The sequence below is a fragment of the Microcaecilia unicolor genome, chromosome 5, assembly GCF_901765095.1.
Source record: "Microcaecilia unicolor chromosome 5, aMicUni1.1, whole genome shotgun sequence".
Classification (NCBI taxonomy): Eukaryota; Metazoa; Chordata; class Amphibia; order Gymnophiona; family Siphonopidae; genus Microcaecilia; species Microcaecilia unicolor.
In genome coordinates this window covers 137078355-137102513 of record NC_044035.1, presented here as the reverse complement: position 1 = coordinate 137102513, position 24159 = coordinate 137078355, and the positions used below count along the sequence as shown (strand labels likewise).

The window sequence follows — 24159 nt, the reverse complement described above, 5'->3', positions numbered from 1 at the left end:
GTATGCCTTGTAGCGCTATAGAAATGCTAAATAGTAGTAGTAGTAGTAGTTAACTGAGGAGAGGCTCCTGCCCAGTTAAATCATTTGTGCGGGGCTATCCGCTGATATTCAACTGCACGTAATCAGATAGAGTCACTGAATAGCAGAACTAACCACTAAAGCCATAGCCAGTGGTCTTCGTTAATTTTTAACTTAGGGCCACTTTGGATTTTAATGAGTTGCAGGAGAGTCACCAAATATTTTCCCATGCAAGGCTACAACACCACTGACCAATGGTCAGCGGTGTTGTAGCCTTGCATGGGAAAATATTTGGTGACTCTCCTGCAGCTCATTAGAATCCAAAGTGGCCCTAAGTTAATGACATCCTTCCCTACCAGCCAACTTTCAGACTTCATTGGGGGGGTATCCTCAAGTTTGTAAGCATGTCCAAATACATTCTCTTTTGTCTACTGAGAATGCCTGTCATTGAAAAATGTGACTCTTTCTCCACATTCATTTTCTTCTTTCTGTCCCGAGACGGGCTAGAGAGGCAGAGTAGCAGAAAAATAACCAGACAGACAATGGGGTTGTACCAGAGGTCTTGGGGGCCACAGTTGACTCCGGGCCTTGTACTGAAGAACACTGGCATAGCCAGTGATTTTGTGGGTGGTCTTGGGGCAAATTGGCACTTATGCAATTACATGTTAGTATTCAGCACTTAACTGCCTAAGTAACTGGACAAATGGACCGCCTACAATGCAGTCCTGTCTTTATCCAGTTTCACTTAGGCGGTTAAGTGCTAAATATTGAATTTAACCAGATAAAGGATAGATGGCCTCACAAACCCAGATATTCAATGCAGGTGCCCGAACATGGCCAGTGACTGCCGCCAGCTGAATATTTACCCCTATATTAACAAATAAGACTGGGACGGATTTGCCATCCTCCCTTTCCTCAGTATACGAGACAAATAAACTTATATTTGGGTAGCAAATAGGTTACTTTATTAATCAGATAGTGGAGAATAGCTCACAAAAAATTACCCAAGCTAGTACAGGAACAATCCCAACCCTGTGGATAGCAGGACACTTCTTTATTTGGAAGGGCCACACAAGTCACTCTCCAGCCCATTCCCTCCAAGCTTTTCTAGTTGTTGATGCTCCATTGAGCAAAATATTAGTGGGGCTATGGCCCCATTGGTCTACCTCATTCTGACACCTATGCTATCCATTAGTAATATTTTTGTTGCAAAATTTTTATATTAATAGCAAGCTGAACTCAAACCTGTGTAACCATACATACCATATACCCCTATTTCCAAATCAAATTTAATGTACCTTTTGGTTGTAACTTTACGCACCTTCAAAAATTTTTTCCGTGCGTAGAACACACTGGCCACTTCTCTTTCTAATTAACTTTCACAAGTCGGCTATTTATAGATCATCTTGCTTTCAAAGAGAGCCAATCAATCAATAAACCTATTCCTAAGGGCAACTCATTATTTTCCATATATGAGCAAACATTGGTCTGTCCAGTTCTATAAGATACATTGGAAGCAGGCCCACATTTCTCTATCCACTTTCCTATTATTTCCTTAATGCTAACTATTGATCCTGGTAAAGCTGTACACAGCTAATGACACATATTTGGTGAATTGGGAAAATGGTCTTTAGAGTAACAGGATTTGATCTTCAGGTTTGTTGAACATAAGTTGTTGCAGGCACAGAGGGAGGTTGGGTATGCTTTTACAAATTTTAAATATATTCTTCTTTCTTTTGGTTTTATTTCAAGTGGGTATGTTTTCTAAGGTGTGTTAGCGATTTTAAGACACCTGTAAATTTAAGGCACATTAAACGCTAACGTGCCAATACATTTCTATGGGCATATTAGTGTTTAACGTGTGTAAACCATTTACGCACGTTAAAAACGCTAACGCGCCCATAGCGCCGCTTAGTAAACCTAGCCCAAGGTGATGTTTCTGTTATTTAATACAGTAGCAGTAATTTTGTAGCCATTTTGTAGGAAAGATCTTTAAAATAGACATGTGGAGGGTGATTCTAATAAGAGGTGCTTATTTTAGGTGTCAAGAACTTGCCTGTTTGGAGCCTATAAGCGTCTACATTTCTGTACAGAACACTGGCATAATAGGTAAAAAAAAAAACGCACTGGGCCAAATATTCAGCTGGCAGTGATCAGTGTTTTCTTAATCGCTGCTGGCACTATACCCAGAAATTCAATGCCAGCACTGAATTTACAGGTATACAAAGCCAACCAAATTATAGCTGGTTAAGAGGCCCTTCTTATTAGGGTGCGGTAGGCTTAGCACATGCTTATCGCTTGCTAAAAAAGCAGTACTGCGGGATGCAGTGTGCCACTTAGCACACGATAATCCTGCACTGAAAAATACCTTTTATTTTTCAGCGTGGGAGGCGTGCCCATGGGTGGAGAGTAGGTGTGCCTGCGCTAATTGGGTAGCATGGACATGTTACCGCGTGCTGCCCAATTGGTGTGGCGGTAAGGGCTCCCGCGGTATAGCCACATGCTAATTGGGAAATTATCATGTGGCCAATACAAAAAAAGAAAAGCACAACCATTTTACTGGGTTGCTAAAAGTGGCTGCTACGCTTGGAAAGCCCATGTGCTAAACGCAGCGTTAGCCACTTTTTAGCGCACCTTAATAAAAAGACCCCTAAGTGCGATATCCGGCACTTAACCGGCTATAAAGAACCACACAAAATATGCAGTCTTATTTATGCGGTTAACTTTAATCGGTTAAGTGCTGACTCCATCCCCAGAATGCCCCCAGAGTAGCCAGTTTTGGCTTGGGCGCTAACTGGGCATTTTCAGCGGCACTATCCACTTAAGTGCTGCTGAAAATATCTGGATAGCCCCGGACAGGTAATTTAAATGGCCAGGAGCCTCTCCTGGCAGTTTAAATCATTTTGAATACCATTGTACCTGAATGTAACTCACGTTGAGCTACTACTGAAAAAGTTGTGAGCAAAATCCAGACAAACAAGCAAATAAATAAAATATTGGGCTCACTATATTTCAGGTCATGGAGCTGATGTAAATGTCTGTTTAAAAAAAATGTGTAGATTATAGCGTTGTATGATCTACTTGCGTAAAGTGTGCCCTGCCCACATTCCATCCATGTGAATGCCTAACCCCAAAATTCATGCCATCACATCTTGGCTTAATTTAAAGAACAGTGCATAGCCAATGATCGTTAACATGCATATGCATGTAAATGACTAGAATACTGGCATTGTTCTTGCCATCTATATTTATATAGCCCCTTATATAATTAGCCTCTTTTTATTTTATTTGTTACATTTGTATCCCACATTTTCCCACCTATTTGCAGGCTCAATGTGGCTTACATAGTACCGTAAAGAACTCTATTGATAGGAGTATAGAGTATTAGTGTCAAGAATTAAAGCCTAGTATTTCACAGTGGTGCTGAGAACTGTCATACTGAAGGTTCCCAGCTCTGAGTTGGTTTTCTAGCTTCCCTGAATAGCTGGGGCTAGGGATGTTCCCAAGTCAAGGTTCACATTCCTCAGGGTAGTGATGACTAATGCTTAAGAATACAAGGAGGTTTAATTGACAGGAGACAGTATCATGTGACAAGGCTGAAGCCATAGCTGCCATCTTGATACTCTGAAAACAAAGCAAACTATTGGTCCATGCCAAGCCATACATAGAAAGTCCTTATTTCTTATAAGAGTTTGCTATTGTTTTGGGTGTCTCAATATGGCGGCAAGCTCTGCATACTAGCTTCAGGCCAGACAATGGGCCAGGCATGCTCCTGCCGTCTCTTGTCAATTAAACCTCCTTGTAAGAATGACACTAATGGCTGGATTCAGCGTCTATGATTACAAGGTTCTGGAAGGAGCACTAGTGCATGTCCTCTGGCCAAAGGATTGCCAATGTGTTGACCAGATTAGGCATGTTGTGAGGGAATTAAAAATAGGGGAGGATTCCTCAGGTAGTTGTGAATGAAGGTTCCTGGTGCCAGATTCCAGTCCCTACAGAGGTAACACATGTAGCTACAAGCAGGGGAAAGAGTGACTCAGGAATTGCACAGTAGTGACACATGCCTTGTTAGTGCACAGAAAAATGTCAGTTATGCGCATAAGTACACTCCATGCTATTCAATAAGGGTGCACATAAGAGTAACCACACATAATTGCATGGAGGCAAACATGAGCAGAACATGGGAGTAGCATGGACGGGGCTGACACTTACATACACAACTTATAGAATACTGTAAGTTATATGCATTGCATGCCACACTTCAGTGCATCCATTTACACCTGCCACTGACTTTCTATTTACACGTACCATTGACCCACCATTGAGATTAACAGGTACACCTATGTTTAGGCATGGCAATGCAAGTTTACGCTACTGTTCTATAATGGAATCCAGGCACTCCGATAACGTTATAGAATAGGCACTTCCTGTGCAGCATTTAGGTGTCTAAAAGCAGGCATCCAGTTATAGAATTGACCCCTTAATGGTCAGACTGAAGATGCACATATGCCAAGGTCCAGAACACTGGCATCTAACTGAGGACTAGAAAGGAGGGAGTACAGTCAAAAATGGGGGAGGGAGTAGAGGGTCAGAAATGGGGGGGGGGGGGGGAGGAAAGCCCATGAAGTTACACTGGGGCTGATATTCAGCCCGCAGGAGACAGGCTGGCTAAGTCCTGCAATCGGAGCTCAACCTGGGCATTCAATGCTGTGCTGTTTCCGGTGACTGGCATTGAATATACGGGGGGGGGGGGGGGGGGGGGGTGGGGGGGGGGGAGTCAGCCGGTTTAAACTTAACTGGCTATGTCAATTTTCAGTGCTGGCCTGTTTAAGTTTATAGCGGCCAAAGATAAGCCTGCTATTTAGCTGGTCTTATTTGGCCACTAACTTTAGCTGGCAATGCACTAGCCTTGAAACCTGATTGTTTGGGATGAAGGGCAAGTGATGTTTTTACAAAAAAAGACAACTGTGTGTGGTAAAGTGCTGAAAATGACATTAGGCAGCTACATATGCCTGGGTATTCAATGGCAGTGCCTGGACTTGGCCTGGCATTGAATAGCTGAGGATAAAGCTGGCAGCAACCAGAAAAATGCAGACCACCACTGGCTGAATATCAACTCCTACATCTCCTAGTGACCATAGCTCTAGTAAAGGCTAGTTTCAAATGAACTGAAAGTCCAAAGATGTAAGAGCACTCTAATATATACTTTTGTGCAAATGGATTGTCACTACCTTTCTTTTCTCTGCTGACTTTCATTCTCCTTACAGAACAATGTCCAAGTAGATTTTAACTTCATGTCCTCAAAAATACAAAAGGCTCATCAGAGCAGTATATTTGATTATTTCACATGTATTTATTCTAGGGCTGGACTGACACAGAGGTTGATATCAGTACTGCAAGCTCCAGACTAGCCAGTAGGCACACTTTTCATGAAATGGACAAGGACACCACTGAAACCAGTGACGCAAGAAGGAAATCAAAATTGAAAAGTCAGGATTCTGGAACTTATGAGAAGGTATCATAAATTTGCATAATTCTCCCATAAGTGAAGAAGCTTGGAAATGTATAAATGTAGGGAGGTAAAGGTCACACTTAAATGGAAAGTAGATACGAGCATATTACTAACAAAAGCGGAAGGAATATGCTTGTTTTGATGTCTACTACAAATCATCATAGTAACATTATATCTGTGTCCACATACTCCCCCACATTCTATATATTGCGCCCAACTTTGTATGCACATCAGAGATGCATGACCAAATAAATCAATGAGCTCAGAAACATCAATAACTGGATGCTAGCAACCAATCATTGATGATAATTGGCAGTCTTAGAAATTTGTACACGCATCTCGCTGCGCACTATTCTATCAAGCACGGCTCCTAAGTCATTAGCACAAATCTAAAAAGGGGCATGGCCATGGGTGTGTTGGGAGCATTGCAAAATGTTGGCACAGATTTACAAAATTTGCCTCAAGTGCACCTAAGTTGGGTGCCAGCATTTGCACCTGATTTTAGCACCCAAAAGTTAGGCGTCAGATCTCCACCGAACAACGTTATTTTGTAAAGGGTAAACTCCCTTTATAGAATAGCACTTGATGCTCAATTTTTTTCAGTGCTGAATTTTTGGTGCCTTTTATTGAGTTCCTTTCACTATGGATATATCTCTTTTGCCAGCTGAAGAGGGTTGACCACTTGAAAAATGATCTTTCTCTTATCCAGCATAGTTGTTATCTTCCATCCTCCTTTGTACTCTTATCTTGGGCAGATGAGCATACAAAATCTCCCCACTTTCTTACCCAGCACATTTCCTTTCTTTGCAATAATCTAAATAGTAGAGAAAGAAACGTTTCTTTCTTTATAATATCACCAAAATTCGCCCTTTCCTTTCTGAGCACACTACCAGAACCCTCATCCACACTCTTATCACCTCTCACTTAGACTATTGCAACTTGCTTCTCACAGGTCTCCCACTTAGCCATCTCTCTCCTCTTCAATCTGTTCAAAATTCTGCTGCACGACTAATATTCCGCCAGTGTTGTTATGCTCATATTAGCCCTCTCCTCAACTCACTTCACTGGCTTCCTATCCGTTTCCACATACAGTTCAAACTCCTGTTATTGACCTATAAGTGCATTCACTCTGCAGCTCCTCAGTACCTCTCCACTCTCATCTCTCCCTACATTCCTCCCCGGGAACTCTGTTCACTGGGTAAATCTCTCTTATCTGCACCCTTCTCCTTCACTGCTAACTCCAGACTCTGTTCCTTTTATCTTGCTGCACCATATGCCTGGAATAGACTTCCTCAGCCGGTACGTCAAGCTCCATCTCTGGCCGTCTTCAAATCTAAGCTAAAAGCCCACCTTTTTGATGCTGCTTTTAACTCCTAACCCTGATTCACTTTGTTCAGAACCCTTATTTTATCATCCTCACTTTAATATTCCCTTATCTCTTGTTTGTCCTAATTAGATTGTAAGTTCTGTTGAGCAGGGACTGTCTCTTCATGTTCAAATGTACAGTGCTGCGTACATCTAGTATCGCTATAGAAATGATAAGTAGTAGTAGTAGTAAATAGTAACACTAATGTGGCACTCACGTAATGGTCTGCTAGGACAGCTGTGAAGCTCATGAGCACCTACATTTCCTCTAGGACTGCTCATCATTACTGTGCTTATTGCCTGCCAGACAGGCCCAGCTGCTAGTTAAATCTGTCGTCACAGCCTAATCTTAAATAGTTCCCTCATGCGGCTGTTCTCCAAATATCCAGTTTTCTAGCCAGTGCAGTAAAACCCTGTGCTAGCTGCTTCATATGGGTAGGGATGGGTAGGTGGAATGGAGGTATATCATGATGATGTCAGGAAGTGCCACACTACCGCAGTCCAATAGAGTGGCTACTGACCCAACTGTCAAAAAAAGATGGAACTGTGGCAGTGGCAGTTTACCCCCTGCCCGTCCCTCTACACAAGGATTCCCCTCTTCTAATCTCCACACCCCAACAGTCCCTATTCCCACTGTGCAGACCCTAATTCCCTCCAAGACTCATCAAGGGTTCCCTAGTAGTATAGTGGGACAGGACAGGAGTGGTCACCTTCTGCCTCTGCCCTATCTGACTCCAAATATCAAAATGGTGCCAGTGACCCCTAGCAATAGTATTGTAAGATTACTGCCAGGGGTCATAAGTGCCGTTTCGCCACTCAGATCCAAATGGACTTGAACAAAGGGGGACTGTTCCCATCCTATCTCATCCCACTGAACTACCAAGGAATCCCTAGATGATTCCCTTGGGAGAGGGGTTGAATGTGGGGAAGGAGGATCAGGGTCTGCTTGGGGAGAAAGGTCTGTTAGGGGAGTGAGGACTGGAAGAAGGGCATTTGTTCTGGGGAGAGGATCAGAAGGAAGGGGGGTACTTGTTCTGGGGAGAGAAAATTGGAAAGAGAGTACTTGTACCAAAGAGGGGGATTCAGATATGGGTGTTTGTGTAAGGGGAGAATCAGAAGGGGTGAACTGCCATGGCTTTATCATTTTTTGACAGCTGGGGCGGCACTGTCGTTGCCTGTGATGGGTCTACTCTGTGTGGTAAAGGCGGAGACTACACCTTAACATTTGCATTTATGGTATGATAGGTGCAAAAATTACCACACTTTATTCAAAGAGCCCCTTAGTTATTACTGTACTTACAGCTTGCCAGGCAGATGCAGTTTGTAATTGTCATCCCATTGCTGCCTGCCAGACAGAGCCAACTGTGATTGCCTGATTTTGTGTTAACTTTTAATGTTTCATGTTACCCACTTTGCCGTTTTCTCTGGTAACCCCAACACGTATTGCATCTTTCAAGTACTACATTTTAATACTTAAACATATGCTGCTTTTTCTTCATTTTTTGTGATGAAGGCTCCTCTGTGTCTATCATGCCAACATAACTCCATATTCCATACATCCACTGCCCTTTCTAAAATATTTCTAGATTTTGAAATGAATCTATTCCCCCCTCCTCCATGGAAGAGTACCCTAGGGGTTAGAGCAGCAAGCTGAAGGCCAGGGAACCCAGCATTTAAATCCTGTTGTTGATCCCTGTGACCTTGGACAAGCCACTTAGGGAGGTATTTATCAAGCTGCGTTAGGGCACTAAGCCATGCTATTTACCCCTTAATGAGTATTAAAGGGCTGTAACACAGGTTGCATTGCCCTAATATTGCACTATTTTGGTTACTCCACAATACATACTACTTACTACTACTACTTAACATTTATAAAGCGCTACCAGGGTTACGCAGCGCTGTACAATTTAACACAGAGGACAGTCCCTGCTTGAAGGAGCTTACAATCTAAAGGACAAAAAAGTGCAGTCAATCAAATTGGGGCAGTCTAGATTTCCTGAATAGATGAATAATGGTTAGGTGCTGAAAGCAACATTGAAGAGGTGGGCTTTGAGCAAGGATTTGAAGATACACAGTAATAATATGCAATACATAGTAATAATATGCAAAATATACAAGTACATTTAGGGCCCGATATTCAGCTGGCAGCAGGTAGCGTTTTTGCTGTCTGTTGCTAGCATTAAACCTGCATATTCAATGCAGGGCTATTTCCAGTGACTGGCTTTGAATATTTGGGTTTTTTTAACCACTAAAAAGTTAGCCAATTCAGCGTTAACTAGTTACATTTTTATGTTGTGTGATATAGCCGGTTAACGCCTAGGCGCTAACCGGTAATCTTCCATTCAATATTAGCGTTTAGACACTGATATGCTATTTAACTGGTCAGCAGCCGTGTCTGGCCAATTCATTAGCTTTGAATATCAGAGGTTAGTATTTTGGTTACTCCGAGAAACATAGTAATGATATGCAAAACATACAAATACATTTAAAGCAGCTCATTACTAAGTAAATACTATAACGCAGCTTGTAGTGAACACCGGGTGCACATTTGGGTAGTGCCAGGGTAATCCAGGGATGGAGCTTAGGTGCACCCGGCATTGGGACATCTAGACTGAGGCTTCAATTTATAGAATTGTCCTTGATATATTTGAGTATAGAACAGTGGCGTAGCTAGGAGGGGCGTCAGGGGAGCGTCCGCTCCCCCAAACGGAGTTCTGCTGGCGCCGGCGCCTATTTTCTTTTGTTGTGCAGCACTGAAAATGTGCACCGGCGGAAGTCCGTTCTCGCTCCCCCTGCGCCGTCAACCTGGCTGAACCTGGCTACGCTTCTGGTATCGAAGAACCCACAGAGGCCAGTGTTTAACAAAATGCTGATCGCTGTGGGCTTACTCTTACCCTGTTAATTTTGACGAGAGAAATGTGGAAAGGGCCAAGAAGGTACTCCTCACCCATGTTCCAGCACAGTTCTGGGTTGCTTTGTTTTGAAGAATGTTCTCATTTTGTTCTGTTTTTCTTGTGCATTGAAAACTGTCCCTACTGTTATCTTATTCTAGAATTGTCTAACAATTACTTGTTTTGTGTCTTAGACATTAATGGATGTAGATAGCATTGCCATGGTGGAGGTTAACACAGTGGAGCGCAGCTCTTTACATACTGTAAGTGTCAAATTCCATACTCCTGGGTTTTATCCGTGGTATGTTTGGACATTATGTTAAAAGCAAGAGTCATTTCAAGACAGCCTAAGTTTGACCACTCAGATTTATCAGGATATCAAACCACACTCATACCCTGAAAAATGCAGCTGAATATCTGGGAATATTTAGGAAGACAAACCAATCCAGTTTGTCCAACAACTGCCAGTTTAATGAATAGTTAACCCCTGGAACTCGTCAGTGTTGTTTAATGTACTAGGTCAAAGTACTTAAGTAAAAGTAAAAATTATAATGAAAATTGCATTAAAAATTTACTGAAGTAAAAGTAAAAAAGTAAGTGCCTAATATTATACTTTTGAGTAACACGTACTGCGAAAAGAAAATGTGTTTGTTTATTGAATATGATACACTGCTAATGGCAGTTGTATCACAACAGTGAACACAGTAAATTAACATCAATTAAAATTAAAATCAAACTTAGCTAAAGAGGAGGTAAATATCATTGTTTAAGTCACAGGTTCACAATGTAAGATAGGCTGAAGAGAGCCTGATGGGTTGCAATAATTTAGATTTCTTTCATTAATTATTTGTTTAATTTCTTATCACCTTGGATCCAAATTACTTAAATATGTTGGACGAAGCTTGTATAGTTTATATTTGTGGTCAATTTTGACAATATTGTTATTTCTTTATGATTTTATTTCCAGTTTCTGTATTATTTCTCATGAGAGTTGTAATAATATATAAATAAATAAATAAAAATCAAACAGTTAACAAAATGAAAGGAACGCTGATTGAGAACCTGTGGCACAATTTTCCAGTGGAAATATCCAAATGACAGCCAACAACAAAGCTCAGGGCCCTGTTTACTAAGCTGCATTATAGGTGTGCTAACGTTTTAGTGTATTCTAAATCTAGAGACACCCATAGGAATATATGAGTGTCTCTAGCGTTAGCACGTGCTAATTTTCAGCACTTGCTAAAAGGTTAGCACGCCTAGAGTCCAGTTTAGTAAACATGGCCCTCAGAGTCAATTGAATATCATTGTATTTTGCCACATTTTGTCAAATAGTGGCAAAATATGACAGTGCATCATCCCCTCCCCAGCTTTCACCCAGTCTCACTCTCGCTTGTGTAACCCCTCAGCCTTTACCCAGTCTCTCTCACTCATGAAACCCTCCCCCCCTCCACACACACACACATACACACTTTTATCTAGTCTCTCTTGCTCATATAACCCTCTCTCAGCCTCTACCCAGCGGGCCATAGGTTGGACACGCCTGGTCTACACGAACATTCTGTAATCCAAAAGTTTTTGCTGCTTCATTTGGTTTACAGTGGAATCATATTTTGCTGAAAATTATCCACCCCCCCCCCCATGTTCATAATAAGAAATATCATATACAAAAATAAAAGTAAAAACTTATGTTTGACAAGGCAAAATATTCCCATATAATTAAACATATAAAAAAAACAATAAAAAATGATAAACAACAAGTATCTAACCATGTTTTCCTTTTTCAACTGAGGGCCACTGCCCTTCCCGACCCCTCCATTCCTCTTTGTAACCAGCATCACCCTACCCTGCTCTCCCCTACCCCATAGTCTGGCATGATAGCATCTCTCCTCCCTTGCCAATCCAGCAATCCCCACCCTAGAAACTCACCAGCATTACAAATAAAACTTCTTTTTTTTTTTAACCTTGGCTGGTAAAGCCCACTAGCATTATACATAAAACGTTTTTGTTTTGTTTTTTTTACCTGGGCTTTCCTGCCCCGATGAGGCCCTGATCAGTAGTGCAGTAATGAAAAGGAGGTCCAAGTTGGCTCTTCACTGTGCCTGTTAGCTGTGGCCCAAGGGGAAAGCAATTTCCATGGGGGAGGGGGGAGGAGGAGGCTGGAGTACACAGACAGAGCTAAGGGAAGCTTCAGCTGTAGTAGAGGCTCCTGAATCTTGAGCAGCAGGAAACAAGGCAGGAGGGAAGGGGGGCAGCTACCCGTCTGCTCAAAGCTCTTTTTTTTTTTTCAACAATGCGAACCCATAGTAGTGAAGAACTGGAGATCACTTTCCAGCAAGGTAAGGATGGAGCCGCAGCTGTTGATGCAAACAACCTTGGCCAGCTGCCACGTCCAACCCATGTGGGATGTGGCAGAGAGAAGGCCCCATAGTCAGCTGGAGGTTTGCTTGTCTTCATTGCTGCAACCTTGTAGTCTGCCAGAGGTTGCCTGTGTTAACAGCTGTGGTTGACATCTACAGAAGGGAAGGCAAGGACTATATGAGGGGAGGGAGATTAATGCTATTGCTAGACACATGGAGTGAGGAAAAGAAAAATGGCAAAAGAGAGACAGGACCCGAGAGGGGAAGCCGCTTTTAACTGCTGCAGCTGCTGGAGTGGGGTCGTAGGGGGCAGGAGCTGTGCCTACACGAAGTACCTCACTGGACCACCAGGGTTACAGGTAGGCCCAGGGGGAGGGGAAGGCCTGCCTGCATGGTGGGGGGTCCTCTGGGGGGCTCTTGATGTGGGCTGGGAGGGAAATATGGACATTTGCAGGTGAGGGGGGGGGGGGGCTCAGGAGATTTTTTTTTAAAGGAAATAAAAGTTGTGCAGGCCAGCCGGTCCAATATTCAGCCAGGCCCGTATAATTTTTATGCAGTCCCAGCTGAATATCGGCCGGGTTTGCATAAATGTCAGGCGCCCAGCCCACCCAAAATTATCCCCGATGTTCAGTGATGGTGCCCGGACATAGCCTAGCATTAAATATTGGGGAATACTTTGGCTGACACCGCCAGCTGAATATCGGGGTGTAAGAGATTACAGTAGCTCTCTGATTATTCCTTCACTTTTTTGCAACAAAAGGTCTAATATGCTTAATCTTTTTTTTTAATAAACATTTTTAAATTTTACATTCATCAAATCTGAATGAAATAAAAAAAGAAATACAAAAGAAGGAAATTCAAGATATATCAAATATGGAAATATAAATTTCAAACTTTTGCCCACAATAACAGAGACAAAGAACGAATATTATATCAAAGAAATATAAGAAAATTATTGAAGAGACTAGTCAGATTAATGGTAACTGGTTAAGGTTAATTAAGGAACTGTTCCACCAGTACTTACAGGATTCTCCCTAGCATTCAAAATTTCAACAGGTTGACTGGGCTCAAAAAATTATGTCCAACATACATCACAAAGCAATGACAAGGAAATTTCAGTATAAAAGTCCCTTCCAAGGCAAGGACCCTCAGTTTGAACACCAGAAAGGCTCTCTTCCTGGCCTGGGTCAATGGAGAAAGATCTGGAAATATACGTATAACAGAGCCATAGAACTTCTCGTTCATATGTCTGAAGTAACGCTTAACTATGAAGTTGCGATCCAGTTGAAACACAAAGGAGACCAGGAGAGTTGTTTTCCCAGATTTGAGATCCAAAGAACTCTCTAAGAACTCAGTCAGGTTCATGTCCAGATGTGGAGTTTGATCCTGACTACCATTTCCTCCAGCAACCTTTCCAGCAGGAGTTGTCAAACAATCTGATTCAGAATGCTGCAGCAAGAGTCATAGAAGGTTGGAAGTGACATGACCACAACACACCATTTTTGCAAAAACTTCATTGGCTACTAGTACAATACAAGGCTAAATTTAAAACTATGTCTGATCTTCAAGGCCCTTAAAGAAAATGGCCCTGAGTACCTGAAGAATAGGATGATCCTCTACACACCGCTAAGGACACAAAGGTCCTCTCAAGGACTATCACTAGCCACATCCTCTCCAAAAGACATTACATGATGTGATACTCACAAGCGAGCCTTCTCCAGAGTAGCCCCCACACTCTTGATTGCACTTCCTGAAAGGCTCCGCTTAACAGAAGACTATCTCTACTTCACTCACACACACACAAGGAATGACACAGGCTGCACATACTGCAGCAGGACATGTTTATCCACTCCTACCCTACCTGAGATAATATTTAACCATCTCTCTGACCTCATGTGCAACTTTCTTTAAATTAGTCACCCTACTTTCTAACTCCTCTTACTCTTTTACCTATCTATATGTTCCATCTTTGCTTATACCCTTCACTATCAATTAAAATGTTCTATTACGTATTGTGTTGACATTGTAAGTAGTATACTATCCTGCTTATAATCGAAATAGAAAAACGCCTATATTGTGATCCAAATCGGGAGATAGACGTTTATCTCACAAAAGCGAATAAAGCTGTATAATCGAAAGCCGAATTTGGACGTTTTCAACTGCACTCCGTCGCGGATGCGGACAAAGTTGATGGGGGCGTGTCGAAGGCGTGGTGAAGGCGGAACTGGGGCATGGTTATTGGCCGATCAGAGATGGGCGCCTTTCGCCGATAATGGAAAAAAAATGTGCATTTTTAGCGAGAATTTAGGGCACTTTTCCTGGACCCTGTTTTTCCACGAATAAGGCCCCAAAAAGTGCCCTAAATGACCAGATGACCACTGGAGGGAATCGGGGATGACCTCCCCTGACTCCCCCAGTGGTCACAAACCCCCTCCCACCCCAAAATATGCCGTTTCACAACTTTTTATTTTCACCCTCAAATGTCATACCCACCTCCCTGGCAGCAGTATGCAGGTCACTGGAGCAGTTATTAGGGGGTGCAGTGGACTTCAGGCAGGTGGACCCAGGCCCATCCTCCCCCACCTGTTACACTTGTGCTGGTAAATGGGAGCCCTCCAAACCGCCCCCCAAACCCACTGTACCCACATGTAGGTGCCCCCGTTCACCCCTTAGTGCTATAGTAATGGTGTAGACTTGTGGGCAGTGGGTTTTGAGGGGAGTTTGGGGGGCTCAACACCCAAGGGAAGGCTGCTATGCACCTGGGAGCTGTTTTACCCTTTTTTTTTTTTTTGTAAAAGTGCCCCCTAGGGTGCCCGGTTGGTGTCCTGGCATGTGAGGGGGACCAGTGCACTACGTATCCTGGCCCCTCCCACGAACAAATGCCTTGGATTTATTCGTTTTTGAGCTGGGCGCTTTCATTTTCCATTATCGCTGAAAAACAAAAACGCCCAGCTCACAAATTGTCGAATAAAACATGGACGTCTATTTTTTTCGAAAATACGGTTCGGTCTGCCCCTTCACGGACCCGTTCTCGGAGATAAACGCCCATGGAGATAGACTTTTTCGTTCGATTATGCCCCTCCACGCCATACTTTGTATTGCTATTTGAATATTTTTACTGCTGTGATTGCCTATTACTCATGTTTGATCTATTCTTACTGTATACTGTCTTGAGTGAATTCCTTCAAAAAGGTGGTAAATAAATCCTAATAAATAAGTAAATAAATAAACAGCCTTAGCTATAGGTGGCAAATTATCAGATGGTAATCCCAATATTTCTCTTATATACCGTATCACCACATCTGTTGGAGAAATTAATGGTAATTCTGGAAAGTTCAAAAATCTTACATTATTTCTTCTTGTTTGATTCTCCGAATATTCAATTTGTCTCTGCATTAAGGTCTTCTCTTTAAGCTGAGATATATCTAAAGATTTTATCTCTCCTATTTGAGTCTCCCCCTGATATAATCTGGAGGACTGTTGATTCCTAACTGGGAAACTCTGATGTACTAGAAAATTGTATAGTCAGTACCTTTAGGGATTTATCTAGTCCCTGTAGGAGTTCCCGGATTTGATCCATATCAATGACTGCTGGTCTCACATCCACCTGTGTTGCACCATGTGGGTTCTCCAAAATTCTGATTTCTCTGGGAACACACCAGTCTGCTCCCGGACAATTTCACCTTCTCCTCTCAATGGGGTAGACACCGCCGACCAGGGGAGCCAACTTTTAAAAATTATTGGGGGTGCTAAACCGAATGGAAATTACCTCTCCCTGGACACAGTCAAGGAATTTGTTCAATGTTGGGGGTGCTCAAGCACCCACAGAACCGGCTCCTGTGCCGGTAATGGAGCCCCCTCAGCAGATGCTGCCACTCCTGGGCTCTTCGGCTCTCTCAGCCCTGCATTTCCATCTGACAATACCCTTCCAGGTTGCAGGGGTGCAGGTCGAAGCTCAGAGCTAAATGAAGCCCCCTCCAAACTTTGCCCATAAGTCCTGCTGCTACTCCTCACAGATGAAGCCTGCAATCCTCCAGCTTAATCTGCATCAGATGGGGAGTGGAATCTAAAACCAACAGGTAGGTTTGCATCTTCCCTTTCCCATCCTTGCAAGCTAGCAGTGATTAGCAGAGCTCCTGTGCATGCGTCTCTTTAAGACGCCATCTTGCCCTCTCCTATGCTTAATCTTTTTATATTCTGTTTCTGCTTTTTTCTACCACCTTCACTGGAAAACCATTCCATGTTTCTACCACCCTTCCTGTGATGAAAATATTTTCTATTGTCACTCCTACTTCTACCCATTTTAAGCTTTCTATTGTTAGTTCTTATTCAGACTGGATGTCAGTGTCTACCTCCCTACTTTTCTTTTCTTTAGCTATTTTCCTTTCTTCTTTAGTAACTATCCAATAATGAAAATGGCATTACTTTCTCTCTGAATTTGATTGTAAGCTAACCCCATTATAATTGTTAGACAGGATGGTGTCATGTTCGCTGCCATGACTTGACCCAACTCACCTCTCCTGGGGATGGGTACCGGGATCCAGCCCCATGGCCCTCGTGGTCCTGCCTGTTACGCTGCCACCCTTCCTAGGCACACGTGTGTGCCATGGCCTGAGATTTAAAGAGCTGGCAGTAGGAAACCCTCCGGGGCACTGGGAGATGATGTTATGGGCCTGGGTATATTTAAGGAAAGTCCAGGCTCTCCTTCTTTGCCTTTGCAATGGGTCACTTGTCCTAGTAAGTTGCAGCCTTGTCTGATCTTTTGCCTTCCCTTGCCAGACCTCTGCCTTGCCTGTCTTGTCTTCAGCCCAGCCTTGCTTGCCTTGACTCCAGCCATGCTTTCCTAGCTTTGTCTCCAGCCCAGCATTGCCTGTATTGTCTCCAGCCTAGCTCGCTAGCCTTGTTCTCCAGCCCAACCTCTCTAACCTTGTCTCCAGTCCAGCCTTGTTAGCCTTGTCTCCAGCCAAGCCTCACTAGCCTTGTCTCCAGTCCAAGCCTGCCTTGCCTGTTTCCAGTCTGAGCCCAAATGCCTAGCCCGGGTGACTTGTCCGCCACCAGCCGGGGCCCAGCCAATCTTCAGGTTGACCAGGTATTGCCAACCCAGTTGCAGCCTAAGAGGCTCACCTTCCCTGAATTCTGATAGATTGCAAAGGCCATGAGATCCAACCAGTCACCTCCGCCCACCCTGCAGTTGCTCCAGTAACTGACTCTTCAGGTCCAGCAGCTCGCTGGTTTGGTCCAGGACCTATCTGCCGGGATGGACCACTTCCAAGCGCTTGTGATGCAACAGGCTCCAGCTCTTCCAGGCCATGACCCAGCCCTCGTCACTGCCCCAGTAACTTCAGGTATCTGGCTTGTGGCTTCACTGAGGTAGGACGGGAACCCCAAAGACTACAGAGGATTTATTAACCAGTGTCAGATAATTTTTGAATTCTAAGCTAGAGATTTATCCTTTGACAAGGCCCAGGTGGCCTACATTATTTCCTTGCTGTCTGACCAAGCCTTGGCATGAGCCTCTCCACTCTGGGAAAGGAACAACCCAGTTTAAGATGGTCTTTGAAGAACCTGGGAAAATTACGTCAGCAGCTTCCGAGCTTCTTAGATTGAAGCAGGGGACACAGACCCTGGGCAATGATGCTATACAGTTCCGCACCCTAGCTTCTGAACTAAGTTGGAATAATGAAATCCTTGGCACAACCTTTGGGCAGGGGTTGAAACCCCAAATCAAGTATGAGCTGGCTGGGCAAGATATCCCTACTAGTCTGGATGACCTTATCTTTCTATGTAATATGATAGATATCCGGTTCCAGGACCAAACCCGGAAATGTCGCTCCTCGGAGAAGACGATGCTGAAGGTGCCTAGCTAGCAGTACCCTCCACATACTTCCAGTCAGAGGGAGCACCCACCACCCAATCTTGAAGAGCTTATGCAGGTGAACTGCTCCCCTCTCTCTGTTCAGGAAAAGCAGAGGTGCAGGACATTGAATTTATGCCTCTATTGTGGTGAAAAGGGACATTACACACTTAAATGTCCTAACAAACCCAAATCCTTAAACCAAGTTCTGGCCGAAGGTGCGACACTGGACCCGCCTCCCAGGATTCTTAGTACCTAATTTCTAGTTCCTGCAGTGCTCAACTTGGATGAAGAGAGGAAAAACATTGAGGTTATCTTGAATTCTGGTGCAGGTGGAAACTGCGTTGACAAAGCCCTTGTTCGGCAGTTCAGCATCCCTACCCAGGATTTACCTAAGACCATCCCAGTCTCTTCAGTATACAGAAAAGTCCAAGTTGTAGGAACACCCAAATCCTACCTCCAACTTGCCCCCAACATACCCCCTTGTGATTTGGATGCACTGCAAACGAACTGCAAGAAAAATATCTTTAAAATGTGTTTTGAAAATAGTGTTTTTGACGTTTTTGCAAGAAAAACATCCATCTTGTGTGCTTTTTGTCACTTTTGGATGTTTTTCTATTTCAAAAATGAGCCCCTACATGTACTCTGAGAGTTTACACCAACATGGTAATGAGGAGAGTGTTACTTAGACTGAGACAGTTGCAGTGAAACCATAAATATTTTAAAATCTATTGTGACTTAAATAGATTACTGCAATACTATTTTTTGTAGGATATTTGGAAAGGGTATGCAAAAGGCTATATACTTTGCAAAACACTACCACAAGACTGCTATGTGGGGCGAGTAAGTATGACTGAACCTCTTTGCTACAGTACCTTCATTGGCTACCAGTTGAGACAAGGGCCTACTTATACCTTGGTGTATTACTACTACTACTACTACTACTATTTAGCATTTCTATAGCGCTACAATCTAATAGACAAAAAATAAATAAAGTAAGTAAATCAAATCAATTAATGTGAACGGGAAGGAAGAGAGGAGGGTAGGTGGAGGCGAGTGGTTACAAGTGGTTACGAGTCAAAAGCAATGTTAAAGAGGTGGGCTTTCAGTCTAGATTTAAAGGTGGCCAAGGATGGGGCAAGACGTAGGGGCTCAGGAAGTTTATTCCAGGCTTAGGGTGCAGCGAGACAGAAGGCGCGAAGTCTGGAGTTGGCAGTAGTGGAGAAGGGAACAGATAAGGATTTATCCATGGAGCAGAGTGCACGGGAAGGGGTGTAGGGAAGGACGAGTGTGGAGAGATACTGGGGAGCAGCAGAGTGAGTACATTTATAGGTTAGTAGAAGAAGTTTGAACAGGATGCGAAAATGGATAGGGAGCCAGTGAAGGCTCTTGAGGAGAGGGGTAGTATGAGTATAAAGTATTGCTTGGTATTGAACTTTTTAATGACTCAATTAGTGAACTTTCTGCAAACTGGTAAAACACGACTGTTTGAAAAATCAACTATTATTACACTTCCCTAATATTTTTCTCACTGACTTTCCCCCATCAAGCAGCAAAGGAATGAATGCCCTACCTTTAGAATTAAAATGTTTATTGTAACTACATATTATTTTGTAAACAGCTGAAAACATACCTTTTTAATAGATTTATTGAATAGTTTTATATGCTTGGGAGAGCTTTTATCATTATAAGATGTAACTTGCTATTAATGGTTCACTATCAGGCTTATTTTCGAAAGAGAAGGGCGCCCATCTTTCGACACAAATCGGGAGATGGACGTCCTTCTCTCAGGGTTGCCCAAATCGGCATAATCGAAAGCCGATTTTGGGCGACCCCAACTGCTTTCCGTCGCGGGGATGACCAAAGTTCCCGGGGGCATGTCGGAAGCATAGCAAAGGCAGGACTGGGGAGTGCTTAACACACGGGCATTCTCGGCCAATAATGGAAAAAAGAAGGGCGTCCCTGATGAGCACTTGGCTGACTTTACTCGGTCCATTTTTTCTTGCAACCAAGCCTTAAAAAGGTGCCCGAACTGACCAGATGACTACCGGAGGGAATTGGGAATGACCTCCCCTTACTCCCCCAGTGGTCACTAACCCCCTGCCAGCCTCAAATGTCATACCCAGCTCCCTGACAGCAGTATGCAGGTCCCTGGAGCAGTTTTAGTGAGTACTGCAGCGCACTTCAGACACGCTGACCCAGGCCTCTCCCCTCCCCCCCCCTGTTAAACTTGTGGTGGTGTAGGATAATTGCACAGATAATAAATTACCTGTGTCCAGGTTCCCCTAAGCAGAACTATCTGCAAGCAAATAATCCTGAATTAGGTCTAGGGGTGGGAACCTTGGAACCTAGCCAAATACTTCCGTTAGAAAGAACTGTAGCTGAGACCGTAGGCTGATATATATATTAGATTTATTATAGTATGTCAGGTAAGAAAATAGAGCTAAGGTATACAAAATAGAACTCTGCAAGCTTTGGCTGATTACAAAATTACTGGCTGATAAAAATTACACTCATACGTCACACTACTAAACACTAATTCTTATTGGTTACCAGGTAAAATTACACCACTGATCAGTCACACTATGTTACGAGGTAGTACAGTTATTAGCAACTTCTCCTGATCACAAGAATGACGACACCAGCCTTCTGCTCAGGTAAATACCACTAACTAGCCCCCGACTAGTAGGAAATGAATCTCCGTGTTTCTCACCAGACCTCAGGGTCGTGTCTCTTGGGAGCTGGCACGGGACACCTCACAGACTCAAGCTGGATTCACAGCGAGTCTCAGTCGCAGCTGGAAGGGAACTCTGCAGCAGATAAGGTGGTCACAGGTCACGCAGGGCAGGTACAGCTGAACCACGATACTTTCCTCCAGATACACAGTTCATCAGTTGGTGGACCTTATTAGGTCTCACTGGTCTTCTTTTTACCTCCACCTTCTTCCAAGGCTTCTTACTAACTCTTCTCTCGTTGTTCCCACTCTCCTCAGTCCCTGATGCCCAGGTGACCAGCCGGGACCAATCTGGATCTTCCTTGGTTCACTGCGTGGCAAGAACAGTTCGTTGTTCTTGACCTTCAAGTTGTTACATTTTGGTATGCATTTTCTGTTTCTCACCCGCCTTGCTGGAGCCAGCCTCTCAGGGAGATAAGGGGGCCTGCTTTGCCCACAGCATGTCCTTGGTGTTGAGCTTCTGCTGTAATTTTCCACAAGCTGCAAAGCTGTTACTTGCTGACACAGAGATGTGCGGGTCAGAGTTTACAGTCTCCATTTGCTGTCATAGGATTATACAGGCCAAGGCCCGCAAGGTGAGACACACAGGGAAATACTCCTACATATTCCCCCCCTTGGAGATGGAATTTACTACAAAGGAGTAAAAGCCTTCTCCAATCTAACTAGTAATACAGCTAGACTGGTTAAGTCAGACTCATGGTCAAGACTGAGGACATAAAAACAGTAAATGTCATTAACTCAATACTAACACACTATCAATGATAACTAGAAGCAAATACTTCATACAATCATATGCAATGTTCAAACGTAGTTTCAAAATACTAATACAGCAAACTACTAATACTAGAACACTCTTAGGGTGTTAGCAGCTATGTCTTAACACATGAAATTATAATCAACATTAAATCATCAGTACAATAAAATGCATAGCAAAAGCATCAGCAAAATTAGTACAGAACTGATAAGGTAAAGAATCTGATTATATGATGGAGAGGTCATCAAAATAGTTACACAAAGTCTTTCAGTCTCATGGCCATAGGAGATGAAGAACTGCGAATGAGCTGGCGCTGAGCCAAAACTTCTCGTGCCAACAGGGTCACAATGACAAGCATGACGATCCACGAGATGGTGAGTAGTGGAATGGCGACATGAGTGGTTACATTGACACCAGGAACCTCAGATGGGCGATGCTTGAAGTCAGTGACCTGGAGAGAATCATGGTTGACTGCAAGTTCAACGGTATGAGAGTTCTTAGACTGTAAAAGTGGCATAATGTCCAAAGCAAAGTCTATGGGATGGCCACGGAATACATCGAGAATCTCCAATTCGGATACAACAGAATCTGTATCGAGGTAAAACAAAGACACTCCTCCCACATGAACAACAGAGTATTTGGGTACAGCAATCAAACAGACATTGCAAGGGAGAGACAAACGATTTATAACATCATGTTTGAGGAATGTAACAGTAAGCTCCGTGTTGGGTGTGCTAATCATCCACACAGTATCAACCACAGCTACAGTGGTATCAGAGAAATCTTCATATTTAGACACAGTAACCTTACATTTCTCTTGTACCTTTTCGGTGGACAGGCCGCAAAGGGCTTCTGTGGAATCTTTCAAGAAGGGTTTACCTGGGCATAGCCAATGAATATCTTTAGTTTTGTGACACAGATCCAAATTCGGGACTAGGTAATGTTGAGGATCCTCCTGTTGGTAAGCAACGAATTCTGGAGTCTCAACACGAAGGTACAAATTATCATGCCAAGTTCCCACATTCAAAACTTGTTTGAGTTGATACACATTCTCAGGTACAATAAAAGGTAACTGTAAGAGAAAAGCAATTTCCATACGTTCCATGTTAAGCATTAATGGAAGGGCCGTCCCTAAATGGAAAGCAGTCTGTATCTGGAAGGGTTCAATGGGTAGACGGGTAACTTTAGCAAAAGCATCCCTAATAACTTCCGATGGGACCAAATAAGTAGGTATGTGCCCTTGCATAAGATTACTAACACTGGTATCTAATTCCCTAAATAAATCTTGCATTAGGTCCTTGACTGGGTGGATAAAGAGACGCTCATCATTCAAAACACCTTTCATGATAGACAGATCTACCGTGTTTATCTCAATTTGGCGGTTATGCAAATTAACAAGAGTAACAGTATCTGCTATAGTTTTGCCCTGGGCAATAAGCTGGTCCTGTTGGGATTGTAATTTGGCTTCTACATTCTTCAAATCTGCTTCAAAGGCTTTTATGGACTCTTGCAGCTGACGTACAGAAATGGCATTAGCGACAGACATGGATGCCCCAAATAGTGAGCCAATAGCGGAAAAGATCAGACCACCCACAATGCCTACAAAACGTTTGGATCTGGCACCTTGGTGTTGAACAGGTTGAACCATTACTTTCTCTAACTGGGCCAAAATGTTTTTAACTTGGGCTCTGGCATACTGCCTATAATTGAAAAACCAGGTTTGAGTGGAGGGAGACTTTCCCAACATAGTCAAATTGAAATGTCTCAATATTACGTGCATAGGATCAAGGGAAACAACCACTTTCTGAGTAACAATCTGTGATTGGGCGATCAGGAATCCCGGGGTATCTTGTAGGACGACTCCTGACATTGGACCAGGTTCAATCATCTTGGACAAGGATCCCATCAGTAGGGTGGTCAGGAACACGGTAATCCAAGTTCTTTTCTGCATCTGCAAAAACAAAGTAAACAGACTATGCTGTTGTCTGGTTAGTACAGTTCAAGTCATCAACACATACATCCGGAACAGAATGACTGGGATGACATGGTCTCAGCTGATTGATGTGGACCCACTTAAGGTTATCTTCACCTTGAGAATTTTTTCTGAGGCGAATTTGGTAAGCCACAGGTGAAGCTTTTTCCACTATAGGGAAAGGACCATGCCAACTGGGCAGAAATTTCTTCTCTTTTACCTTGTTTCTGCCAAAATTGAAATAGAATACCTTGTCGCCAATTTGGTATTCTTTGGAGGTAGTCCCTTGATCATAGTAGGCTTTTCTACCTCTAGCACTACTTTCCAAGTTCTTTTGGGCAAAGGCAAAGGCACTTTGCAAATGCTGACGCAAATGGGTGACGTACTCATGAGAGGAAGTAGCACTGGACAAGTTCACATCATTAGTCCTGTAAAGCAAATGAATTGGTAATATCATTTCCCTACCTGTCATCATCTCAAAAGGTGACACTCCTGTAGACCGATGAGGTGTGGCACGGATGGCCATGAGGACCAATGGTAACTTCATGTCCCAATCCTTACCTGAAGATGACACATACTTCTTCAGAATGGTGATGATGGTACGATTAGCTCTTTCCACTTGTCCTGAGGACTGCGGTCGGTAGGCAATGTGTAGTTTACTCTTCACTCCTAGCATCTTCCACATGTGTTGGATCACTTCGG

General features: G+C 43.3%; 1 protein-coding gene across 1 annotated transcript in view; it reads left to right on the top strand.

Annotated features, from left to right (window-relative positions):
• Positions 1-24159, top strand: part of OPN4 (opsin 4) — a 101574-nt gene that overhangs the window by 67191 nt on the left and 10224 nt on the right. The window contains exons 10-11 of the mRNA XM_030204988.1: positions 5381-5533; positions 9981-10049. Of these exons, the coding sequence (XP_030060848.1) occupies positions 5381-5533; positions 9981-10049 (222 nt within the window). The remainder of the gene's footprint in view (positions 1-5380; positions 5534-9980; positions 10050-24159) is intronic.